This window comes from Lampris incognitus, chromosome 12, assembly GCF_029633865.1.
Source record: "Lampris incognitus isolate fLamInc1 chromosome 12, fLamInc1.hap2, whole genome shotgun sequence".
Lineage (NCBI taxonomy): Eukaryota > Metazoa > Chordata > Actinopteri > Lampriformes > Lampridae > Lampris > Lampris incognitus.
In genome coordinates, this window is record NC_079222.1 from 5705909 (window position 1) to 5719067 (window position 13159).

Here is a 13159-nt window from a genome sequence, read left to right on the forward strand (position 1 = left end):
CGTTTTTTCAAATGACAACAATGTGGTTGCCATGGAAACGATTAGTGCCAGAGGCGCGTGACCGGTCGTGGCAGAAGCGTGACTTCTTCATGTGCGCGAATGGGAGTAACGTGAAGACTTACACGTCCCGATCCGAGAGTATTGTAGCGAATTCGGGGGGGACAACGCAGCCACAGGAAGTGCCGCGGCCGGGAAGCGAACCCGTGTCGCCCGCACCGCAGGAGGCGTCGCTAACCGCTCGACTACAGGGTCAGACCCGCGAGCCAGCGGCTCTTCTTATCCATCCACGTTACAGTATGTTTATTAGGCGTCGTTGCCAAACACGTTTTTGGTGATGACGTAGGGATGCGCGCGAGAGGCGAGCCAAGCCCGTGCACCGCGCAGACGTCTGCAGGAAAGACGCTCAGGAGAGACAGGCGCCATCTGGGCAAGACACGCCTGAGTTTGTGCAGAGACACGGACCCTGACCAACCCAGACACCCGGGTCAGCCGACCCGCCACTGCAAAACCCTCTGGCGAGTACACACCACCCTCCCTCCCGCACGCCACACCAGAAGCTGTAGATACGCCCCACCAGATACAGAGACGGTGTTATGGATACCTAACTGAAAGGTCTCACTAAGCTCAAACCCTGTCTAGAAGAGAAGATGATGTCATTGTTTACGGTGTAATTTGTGTTCACGGTAACGTGCTCTTCTATGAAATTACATTATTGCGTTGTATTTTGTCTACGGTGTGTATGAGTAAATGCACAAATGAGTTCAAATGATAAAGAACAAAGATTAGCTAGAGATGCTTGTTGTTAAATATGTTAAATGTAAACCCAACGGAATGCATGGAGCACGTCCTAAACTAGAAAAGGGGAGGTGGTCTACTAAGCTGGACTGTTCATGGAGAACGTTGTTGCTGGGTTGCTTATGTCTGTTAGACAGTAAAGACCCGTTAGACGTTCCGCCTCGACTCCGTATCGTTATTGTAAGTACAGCCACCCTTCTCTAGGGCTGTGTTTCTCAACCGGGGGTCCGCGGACCCCTAGTGGTCCGTGGTGTAATTGCAAGGGGTCCGTGAAAATAAAATATCTTTAAAAAAAAGATCCTATGACATTTATAGAAATAGGATTATTTTACTCAAATGTGACTGAGACCTTTATCTACCTAAACTATAAAGGGTAACAGGACTTTTTTCTCTAATTACATCTGTTTCACAAGTGTAATTTATTGTATTTTAATAAGAGATCTCGCTCCCGTTTGCATTGTTAAAAGTTACTGCATAAAAATTCTGTTGTTAAATATATCTGAAAGTTACTGAATACATATTCTGTGTTGTTACATATATCTGAAAGTTACTGAATACATATTCTGTTTAGTTACATATATCTGAAAGTTACTGAATACATATTCTGTGTTGTTACATATATCTGAAAGTTACTGAATACATATTCTGTTTTGTTACATATATCTGAAAGTTACTGAATACATATTCTGTTTTGTTACATATATCTGAAAGTTACTGAATACATATTCTGTTTTGTTACATATATCTGAAAGTTACTGAATACATATTCTGTGTTGTTACATATATCTGAAAGTTACTGAATACATATTCTGTTTTGTTACATATATCTGAAAGTTACTGAATACATATTCTGTGTTGTTACATATATCTGAAAGTTACTGAATACATATTCTGTTTTGTTACATATATCTGAAAGTTACTGCATAAGAATTCTGTTTTGTTACATATATCTGAAAGTTACAGCATAAGAATTCTGTTTTGTTAACTATATCCAAGTTACAACTGAAAGCTCTTATTTTTGCCCCAAAGAGTGAATAAATGCTATAATGCAATTTAAAATGCAGTTTCTACTGTTTCTATCAAATTGCAACCCCCCTCCCCCAAGATCAGGTGGAGGGGTCCTCAGGGTAGATCAAAAATACGCAGGGGGTCCAGGACCCCAAAAAGGTTGAGAACCACTGCTCTAGGGTATTGTTACATAACGTAAATAGAACAAAACATAAAAGCAAGCAGAGCAACGGACAAACAAACCGTCAGCTGGGATCTTCTGTTGGCAAGGTTATGAAGGGGGCCCTCATTGTTCATCAACTGGTCTATGACAGAAAGTCTTAATGATACTTAAATCATTACCAATAACCAGTGGTGGAATGTAACAGTACATTTACTCAAGTACTGTACTCAAGTACAACTTTGAGGTAATTGTACTTGAGTATCTCCATTTTGTGCGACTTTATACTTTTACTCATTTCAGAGGGAAATATGGTACTTTTTACTCCACTACATTTGACAGCTTTAGTTACTAGTTACTTTGCAGATTTAGATTATTAATACAAATTATGAATCAACTAATAGATATATTTTATAGGCTGAGCTACCCAGCAGTATATAGAGTAATTGAAGTCAGCTCCACATTTACCAGCTGCAACATTAATGTGATGAACACATTATTGCATCAATAATTATAGTCCAATAATATGATATATGATTCTGAAATCGGCCATTCTGCCTAATGAGTACCTTTACTTTTGCTACTTTAAGTATATTTTGATGCTAATACTTTTGTACTTTTACTTAAGTACAATTCTGAATGCAGGACTTTTATTTGTAACAAAGTATTTTTACACTAGGGCATTGCTACTTTTACTTAAGTAAAAGTTCTGAATACTTCTTCCACCAGTGGCAGTAACCGATCGATATGGAAAGTTGTTCTATAAGCTTCATCTTGGAATCTTGTTCCGTTTAAAACATCCAGGCCTTTATTCACAATACTTACCAGCAGGGTGACAGACAGGGTAGTGGATTGACTGCAGACATTTTCCCATCGTAAATAGGCACTGGAACCCAATTTGTACCACCTGCTCAGTTTTGACCACACCGTCTCCCTTCTGGTGTTTTGATGTCTCGTAAGAGATTATAAACACACTGCTGCGCTAAAACAGGCCTACATCCTGCTGCTAAGGTGGCGAAGATTCCAACAAATGATTGCCCATATTACAACATTTTCATCAATAGATTAAATATTTTCAGAAGTTGTGTTCTTGTCCATGTGTGTGCTGTCATGGGAAACAGGTGGTTAGTTACCAAATCAAAGCTGCAGAGGTAAATTTCAGTTTTAGCTGAAATTTAGTTTCATGTCGTTTGAATGACGTAGGAAAACAACGGTGGATCATACCGTTTAACACTGTTGACTTGTGTTTTAAATGTAAACTATTTCAAGCACAAATATAACATACACATTAGATAAAATATAGTCTGTAGACACGTAAAATACGTCACCTCCTCTGCGCTAGTAAACATTTCGTGGAAAAGCACAAGATGTACTCAGGAACCAACAAATATGCAAATCCATCCAAGTTTTTTTTCTTCTTTCATTTGCAATGGGGCTTTGGGGGGGATATTGTCAACACAAATAATGAAAAGGTAATATTTTACCATCAAGACATTCCCTCATACAGCTTTAATTGGCAACATTTTGCATGAGCCCATTTTCATTTGCCTATTGTGGACCACAACAGTCTGTTTCCATCCAATTGGCTCTAGGCATAACTATAGTCCACTTGACTTCCGGTTTCTACTGCAGCGGTCATACCAGTTTCCTGTTTTGTTGGCGCGTGCTATTGACAATGGCACGTTTTTCGCGATGCCTGCAAGATTTACCATGGATAAATGTCAACGACATTCGGAAATGGAAAATTATGAGGATACTCGTCCTCATAACGGTGGACGTAACTTGATATGTGCAAGTTGAAACTTTTCACCCGTTTGCTGGTAGCTGCAGGTGAAAGTTTGTCGACAGTTCTGTGCATGTTGACATTTACCCATGGCAAATCTTGCAGGCATCGTGAACAATATGCCATTGTCAATAGCACGCGCCAACAAAACAGGAAACTGGTATGACCGCTGCAGTAGAAACCGGAAGTCAGTGGACTACAGTTATGCAGAGGTTGCAGCTATACCACTGGATTGAATAAAGAGGATGATTTGTTGGAGGAGTAGTAACTAACAGCTGGATTACAAAGACATTCGCCCCCATAGATTACAATCTCCTCTGCATATTTGAAGTTCTGTTGGCAAAACACGTTTTCTTCACCTTTCTGACCAATCCAGTTGGCAATCCATTGTTTTGCACACAGCCATGGATGATTTGAGGATGTTAAAATTTTAATGATCATTCACCGGGTCAGTGTCTCTACATCAGTAACCACCTGTTACCAATATGGGCTCAAGTTTGGGCCATCATACCGTTCTCCAAAAGCATTTTGCTTCAGGGACAATCCCTCTGTCTGACCTCCAAAACCCATCACATATAACATGCTTTGAAACATCCTCCATGTTTGATGGCCCCAGGATCTGTAATGTCATGTGCTGCCATGGCAACGGTGCGCTGCAACATGAACCTTACACCGACAACAAGAAACAAGACATACCTCACCACTGGGTTGACATTGTGTATTGGTTTGAAAAACCGAGACAGTGAATGCCTCAGAAGGAACTGACAGCGATGAAGAATTGGCGAGTTCTTTAATTTTGCGAGTTATAAAATGAACAATGTGTACAAAGTCTGATCAAAACAACGGCAGGAGGGGGCGCAGCGCCGCTGTGTGCATCAAGTACAGACTGAACTTTTAATGCCATGAACTTGAACTTCGATAACCCCGTGAAACACATGGTCAACAACAGCAGAGGAAAATAGTTCTGACACCATCTTAGCAGAAGCCCACTGGTGTTCGGAGATAAATGCCAAAAAACTTTTACTTTATTTTAAAAAACTGTGTCTGATGACCACTGTTTTTGTTTTTACATAAACACAAGTTTATTAAAGACTATCCAAATTTGTCTGCTTGTTTTTTTTTTTCTTATTGACCATGACAGTTTACTTCTAGGTATAGTACATTATTATTTTTCAAGTCATAAAAAGACAAAATACTTCAAAAACAACAGGCAGAAACGGGCATGCTAGCTACTCCAGAGAGCCTCAGTCCTTTTCTGCAACAACAAAATAAAACGATCCTGCTTACAGGACAAAAGCAGAGCTCCGAGTTTTCAGGGTTTAAGGGCGAAACCATACCGGATGTAATTAAACACTAACAAACGAGGGGAAAGGTAAACGGCACACACCCTGCCCAATCCTCGCCGCTGCCATGTAGTGTAGTATATAGCATTCAGTGTGCCAAACTGCAGATGTCAGGTAATCTTAAGTATTACAACTCATTACTGAACTAAATATCTCAATGCTATAAAGACCCACTGTTGAGAAATTATGGTCACAGCTATGACGGGAGACTGGTGGTGTGGCTAGCTACGTAGCATCATTTGCCATACCCTGGTGGTCCACTGCCCTTCAAAATTTCTTTCGACAGCCATTTTTGACATAAAAATTACATATAACCCTCATCTCCAGAAGCCCATGAATCCACCACATCCTTCCTGCCCAACTTCTCCCTCCCCTCATCTCCGGTACCGCCCCCTCTCTTTTTCCCTTTCTCGGTCTCTCTCTCGCCCACGCTCCCTTTCACGGTCTCTCCTCCCACTGGCACTTCCTCCTCCGCCACTTGTTCCTCCTCCTGCACCATTGTCACGGGGTCGCTCCCGTTCACGCTGGCGCTCACGCTCACGACGGCTGCTCACCACCGCCTGTGTCCGACGTAGGAAATCATCCACCCGCATGTCGTAGTCATGCTGGAGTCAGACAGAAAAGCAACATCACAAAGACAAATTAAGATTAGAAAAACCTTCTCCCTCTTGGAAAGTTGTTTTAGTGGTTTAATCCAGCCTGAAGTCAATCTGATTAAATCTAACATTTTACAGGAGGATGACAGCTAATGTTTGAGTCTGGATCATAATTTTGGGGAGAAACAGACAGTATGAGGAAGCCGGGAGTTGCAGAGAAGTAGGCAGGAGTGGTGCAGGATATGTATGAGGGAAGTGTGACAGTGGTGAGGTGTGTGGTTGGGATGACAGATGGGTTCAAGGTGGAGGTGGGATTACATCAAGGATCGGCTCTGAGCCCTTTCTTGTTTGCAATGGTGATGGACAGGTTGACGGACGAGATCAGGCAGGAGTCTCCATGGACTATGAGGTCAACGGATGACACTGTGATCTGTAGTGAGAGTAGGGAGTAGGTTGAGAAGAGCCTGGAGAGGTGGAGGTATGCACTGGAGAGAAGAGGAATGAAAGCCAGTAGGAGCAAGACGGAATACATATGCGTGAATGAGAGGGAGGACAGTGGAATGGTGACGATGCAAGGAGTAGAGGTGATGAAGGTGCATGAGTTTAAATACTTGGGGTTAACTGTCCAAAGTAAAAGGGAGTGCGGAAGAGAGGTGAAGAAGAGAGTGCCGGCAGGGTGGAGTGGGTGGAGAAGAGTGTCAGGAGTGATTTGTGACAGAAGGGTACCAGCAAGCGTTAAAGGGAAGGTTTACAAGATGGTAGTGAGACCAGCTATGTTGTATGGTTTGGAGACAGTGGCACTGATGAAAAGACAGGAGGTGGAGCTGGAGGTGGAGGAGTTGAAGATGATAAGATTTTCATTGGGAGTGACGAAGAAGGACAGGATTAGGATGGAGTATATTAGAGGGACAGCTCAGGTTGGACGGTTTGGAGACAAAGCAAGAGAGGCAAGATGGAGATGGTTTGGACATGTATGGAGGAGAGATGCTGGGTATATTGGGAGAAGGATGCTGAATATGGAGCTGCCAGGGAAGAGGAAAAGAGGAAGGCCAAAGAGGAGGTTTATGGATATGGTGAGGGAGGACATGCAGGTGGCTGGTGTGACAGAGGAAGTTGCAGAGGACAGGAGGAGATGAAATGGATGATCCACTGTGGCGACCCCTAACGGGAGCAGCCAAAAGTAGTAGTAGTAGTAGTAGTTATGTGATTTGATCTAATCAATCAATAATTTTTTATTGAACATATTAAAAAACATAAGCAACAAAAACAAATAGACAACTTCATCAACAACATATAAGCGACAAATTAGCAACTCAAATCATGTTCAAAATGGGTAAGAAGTTGAGAACTTTTCTAGTCCTACGCCCTTATACTAGTCATGCATTGATGAAAGTTCAATTTACAGCCATGTGTCCATGACATTTATCTCAGGTGACTCAAACAAATCAACCCATTTGGACAAAAAAAAAAATCAAACTGATCACTGGTCCGTCTCATGGCCATTCAATATTTTGTTTCTGAGGAGTCTTTTTAATTCAGATAAAGTACCACATGTTTTCAGCTCATTACTGTTTGCATCTGTCCTTACTGGTGGTTTTTTGAATATACAGGTTCCCCTCAAACTGTGTTTACTTCCTCTCGGTTGGAACAACCCTTGGATACTAATAGGTAATTGTTGATTTATTACTCTGTACATGATTTGAATAGTTTTAAAATCAACCCAAATCTTTCAATTTTGGTACTTTAGTGGATGTGTTGATTCTCTGTAAGTGGTTTTAATTACAGTTCATATAGCTCTTTTTTGGAGGCTGAAGATTGGATCTGTGTTTGCTTTGTAGGTGTTCCTCCACACTTCCGCACAGCAGGTAATGTATGGAGCATGAAGGAACAGTATAATGTATATAGGGAAGCTTGATTTAGTAGATCTTTGACTTTGATAAGTATTGCAACTGATTTGGATATTTCAGCTTTAATATAATTTATGTGTGGCTCCCAAATTAATTTGTTGTCTATTACTACATCGAGAAATTTAATTTCAGATACTTTTTCGATTTCTATGTCGTTTATCATACATTTCTTGTCTGAGTCGTTAGATCAATTCCCAAAGATTATAAATTTCATTTTGCTTAAATTCAGTGTTAGTTAGTGTGTTGATGCAGTTGCCCACTGGGGACCGGGGTTCGCGCCTCGGTCTCGTCAGATCCGACTATGGCCGGACTCGATGAAGCAGCAATAATTGGCAACGCTGTCTTCGGGAGGGGGGCAGAATCGGCTTGTGTTCGTCACATGAATGCGTCTCTGTGTTGGAAAAAGCAGTGGTTCGGCCTGAATTCGCCTTGTCACGAAAGTGGCGAGGTGTCTCCTTCGAGACTGCCGGCCGGAGAGATACAGTTGGCAAACGCATGCAGTACAAAGGTGGATGTTTGAACTAAAATAGGGATCGATTGGCCACTAAATTGGGAGAAAAAGGGAAAAATCATAAATAAATAAAAAACTAAAAGATCAGTGTTAGTTAATTTGCGTCTAACAAACTCTTCACCCTCCTCAATTCCTTTTCCACTGTATCGAAGGGTTGTTCCTAGTTGTCTCCACAGCAGAGTAAGTTTGTATCATCTGCAAACAGAATGGCTTTCAGGTTTTTTGACACTTCACATATAGTTTATGTACAATATGAACAACAAAGTTCCCAACGCTGAGCCCTGGGGCACTCCACACCCAATCTTCAGTAATTGTACTTTGAAGTTTTGCATTTCGACATATTGGTACCTATTTTGTAGTGTATTTTGTAGTTCTGGATAACCAGAATAGTGCTATCCCTCTGACACCATATCTTTGTAACTTTTAATTAATAACTCCATATCTTTGTAACTTTTAATTAATAACTCATGATCAACAGTGTCAAATGCTTTTTCTTTAAATCCAGAAATACCCCTACAACATATTCTTTTTCTACTGCCATTGTGATGGGGAAATTACGCTCTGCATTTAACCAATCCTAGCTGTGTAGCTAGGAGCAGTGGGCAGCTGCCGTGCAGCACCCGGGGACCAACTCCAGTTCGTCTTGCCATGCCTCGCTCAGGGGCACAGACAGGTGTATTAACCCTAACACGCATGTCTTTTTGATGGTGGGGGACACCGGAGCACCTGGAGAAAACCCACCGCAGACACGGGGAGAACATGCAAACTCCACACAGAGGATGACCTGGGATGACCTCCAAAGGATGGAAAACCCTGGGGTTCGAACCCAGGACCTTCTTGCTGTGAGGTGACAGCGCTAACCACTGCGCCACCATGCTGCTCTGTTAGCTGTAAAACCATATTATTGTTCATACTGTACATTATGTATTGTGATAAAATCATCTAGTCTTGTATAAAATATTTTTTCCAGTATTTTATAGAACTGTGGAAGCAGGGAAACAGGTCTTTAGTTTGAGAGTACATGTTTGTCCACAACTTTAGATATTGGTATGACTTTAGCTGTTTTCTTTGTTTTGGATTTTTCTCCCCAATTGTACTTGGCTAATTGCCCCACTCTTCTGAGCCATCCCGGTCGTTGCCCCACCCCCCTCTGCCGATCCGGGGAGGGCTGCAGACTACCACATGCTTCCGCTGATACATGTGGAGTCACCAGCCGCTTCTTTTCACCTGACAGTGAGAAGTTTCACCAGGGGGACATAGCACGTGGGAGGATCACGCTATTCCCCCCAGTTCCCCCTCCTCCCCAAAGAGGCGCGCTCCCCGACTGACCAGAGGAGGCGCTAGTGCAGCGAACAGGACACATACCCATACCCGGCTTCCCACCCGCAGACATCACCAATTGTGCCTGCAGGGACGCTCGACCAAGCCGGAGCTAACACGAGGATTCGAACCGCCAATCCTCATGTTGGTAGGCAACGGACTAGACCGCCACACCACCCGGACGCCCCCATATGGGACCGAATTTAATCCAATGTTTTATAACTTGATTTGTTCCATTCTCAATTAAATGAAATATCATGTTTTCTTGGCTTCTTTGTTTGTGAAATGACTGTTTTTGGTTTTGATCATTTCTTTTGTGCAATGTGTTTTGCTATTTTGTATCGTGAAATGAGTATTTTCTTTTAAATGTATTATTTTCCCTGATATGTTGTGTCTTTTGTTTTGTTAAAAGTTTCTTCTGAATGGTCATGTTTTCATATATGGAAAACACATTTCATGTTTTCAAATTTTCAAGTTTTTCATGTTGAAAACATGTTTCATGTTCATGTCTTATTAATTTGTTCTGGGAAACGTGTTCTTCTATTTCTTAACTTATTTAGCTTTTTTTTAATAAATTTATTTCTGATTTTTTCCCCTTTTTTTCTCCCAATATAGTGGCCAATTGATCCCTATTCTAGATCAAACACCCATCCTCATACTGTATGCGTTCACCAACTGCATCTCTCGCATTGCTCTGACTGGCAGTGTTGAGGGAACTGCCTCGCCACCGCCGAGACAAGGCGAGCCAAGCCAACGCCTGTTTTCCCGGCACACACAGGGATGTATATCATGTGATGAACACAAGCCAACTCATCCCCCCTCCCGAAGCGGCATTTGCTAATGTTGCTGCTTCATTGACTCCGGCCATAGTCGGATCTGGCGAGACCAAGGCGCGAAACCCGGTCCCAGGTGGGCAACTGCATTGACACAAAGCTGATGCTTAGACCGCTGCACCACCGCGGAGGCCTATTTCTTAACTTATTTTGAGAAATTTTGTGCTTTGCACTTCTCAGCCACCATACTTGCAACATGGTAACAAGAGAGATATCATTCCCTATGATGTCAAAATGTGCCTGAGGGTAATTCTGCAAGTGTGCCGCGACCGATGCAGCCAACGTTCCCAACATAACTGCCTCCTGATGAAGCAAGAGAGGCTGGACATACTCATTTTTTAACCAAACCATGGTTTCTGTTGTACTTATAGGCACATTTTAGCCTATTTTTAATCCAAGTTTTATTGTAATCACTACCAGCCTAGGTTTTCATTTGTTTGTCATCACAATGCAGCTAAAGCTTTAATATACGCTTGGTTGAAAATGTTAAATTGAGTTTTTTGAATTAAAATGTAAAACGATCAAATGTGGTTTATTTTTTTAATGTCTACTGATTAGCGGCATAATGGGTTTCTGTATCAGAATTAACATCTTTATTTCCCAACAAGCACAATGTAGTTATTTTATTGTAACTTGGTTGAGAAGAAAATTAGAGGAACTCAAATTTACTGCAAGCAAATCTAGCATTGCTAAATGGACTAGTAAAGGGAATTCATTTATATAGCAATGTTTTCCAAAGCGCTTTATAATTAACGCCTCTCATTCACCCTCACATTGTGTCAGTGGAGAAATTTGATATCTTCCAACCCTAATCTAGCCCAATTCATTGTACCTGATAATACACTGGATCAAGTTGTATTTGTTCCAACCCTTTTCAACCAAATTACAGTCTTTTAGAAATTAAAAGGTTCCTATAAAACAAAACCACTGGTACTCACCCATGTGCCATACAGAGCTGTGTGTATGCAGGTTTCATTTCCAACCCAGCACTACACCAGCTGATTTCACTAACTAGTGCTCCCGCCTGGTTAAACATGTGCTACTTAGTGAAATCAACTGTTGCAGTACTGAGTTCAAATTAAAACCTGCAATTACACAGTTCGCTATGGCACAAGGTTGAAAACTGCTGCTTTGAACCTGTGACCTTACTGTCAACAATGACGATGTGAAGTATTTCTCACCGGACTTGAGGAGAAGGAGGCACGCGCCAGCCTTTTCTCCCGGAAGCGAGCGTCATGCTGGGGTGCTGGAGGCTGGTGGTGGGCGTGGCCACTGTGATGGTGGTGGGCGTGGCCAGAGTAAGGTGGGTGGGCCTGTGGTGGGGGCGGGGGATGGTGACCATGGTGACCGTGATGATGGTGGTGGTGGTAGTAGGGGTGGTGGTGGGGTTGCTCAACGCCCGGGTAAGGTGCCTGTTTTGGGGGGAATGGTGAGGGGGGTGGGATCATAAGTATTTTCTTATAGAAATAATCATCTATTTCATCTTCTGCTTGTAGTGATAATTTTATTACTTGTGTTAACATTAACTTACATATTCTTATAAATTGAATTGTAATTCACAAAATTGCAGTGATTTTGATATCATTTTGTCAACAATGTTTGCAAGAAATGTTCTCTTCATTATAACAGACAAGTAAGGGACATACCAAAGCTTGCCATGGGGCAGGGGGTCCTACACCATGATGGTAATCTCTGATGTAATCATTATAGGACTAGACAGACAGAAAGGTGGAGAAAATCAGTTTAAAATGCTCGTAAAGCTCATGACAACACAGACACACCAAAAGACTATCACCCCCCCCTTCTCTCTGCTTACCCCATTGAGGAAAACGTCTCTCCGCACACTCGAGAATCGCCTGTCAAATGATTTGAAACACACAATAACAGGATTTGCTTATTGTTAGTACATTAATAATTTGTCCTAAAAATTTAGCATATATTTTATACTGTAATAATTTCATTTTTTCTGATGTTTTCTGAGGATCTACAGTTGTACTATAAAGACCCTAATATTTTTTTCTGCTAGCTTAAAGAATAAAGCAAACTATCGACTGATTTCAAATTAAATTCATGATTATGTATGATCTTTGGTTTTCAGAAAGTTAAGAGTATTAACTATGATTAATTTTCAGTCTTAAGTCAAGTCAATTTTATTTGTACAGCTCAATATCACAAACTACAAATTAGCCTCAGTGGGCTTTACAGCAACACAACACCCTGTCTTTAGACCCTCACACTGGATAAGAAACAAGTCCTTAAAAAAAAAAACAACCTTTAACAGGGAGAAAACAAAGGGAGAAACCTCACGGTGCGCAACAGAGGAGGATCTCTCTCCCAAGACGGACAACGTGCAATGATGTTGTGTTTACACAGTCTTACAATTATATAAAAGCAGTTATTTTATAGTTATATATATATATGATTAAATAATCTCTTGGAGCTGGTATTTTTGGTTTTACCTCCAAAAGCGTTTAGTAAAAAATGTGAAGTACATGAACAGTTTGTAGAAACAGGGTACTGGTAAACTATGAATACTGCTCATTTGCTATACTTACAAAAAAAAAGCTTATACATATTGCAGAATATTTCATTTAAAAGGAAATCAAGTTAACATTTACTGTACTTATTTTGTAAACACCTCGTTAAGTTTAATATATATTTCATATAAAAAGGTAGATCCACTCTAATTTACCATATTTACTATCGAGTGATCTTGTAACCATAATACTTGAATAAATAACCTATTTACATATAATGTTCCACCTTAAAGATCAGCTATTCATGTAGTTTAATAGTTACTGCAAAAGATTTTATGTATTTATTATTGTTTATTTATCTTCTATTTATATGGTTCAGTAGATTTCATTACATTCGTACATCTTGTAATCTAATCAAGCTTGCCT

The 13159-nt window shown here is 41.1% G+C and overlaps 1 protein-coding gene across 5 annotated transcripts in view; it reads right to left on the reverse strand.

Annotated features, from left to right (window-relative positions):
• Positions 1-4522: 4522 nt before the first annotated feature.
• Positions 4523-13159, reverse strand: part of ythdc1 (YTH N6-methyladenosine RNA binding protein C1) — a 42015-nt gene continuing 33378 nt past the window's right edge. For all 5 annotated transcript variants that reach the window (XM_056290881.1, XM_056290883.1, XM_056290879.1 and 2 more), the window contains 4 exons: positions 12073-12112; positions 11903-11968; positions 11438-11668; positions 4523-5694 (listed from right to left, as the gene is read on the reverse strand). In XM_056290881.1, coding sequence (XP_056146856.1) covers positions 5464-5694; positions 11438-11668; positions 11903-11968; positions 12073-12112 — 568 coding nt within the window. In that variant the 3' untranslated portion in view covers positions 4523-5463. The remainder of the gene's footprint in view (positions 5695-11437; positions 11669-11902; positions 11969-12072; positions 12113-13159) is intronic.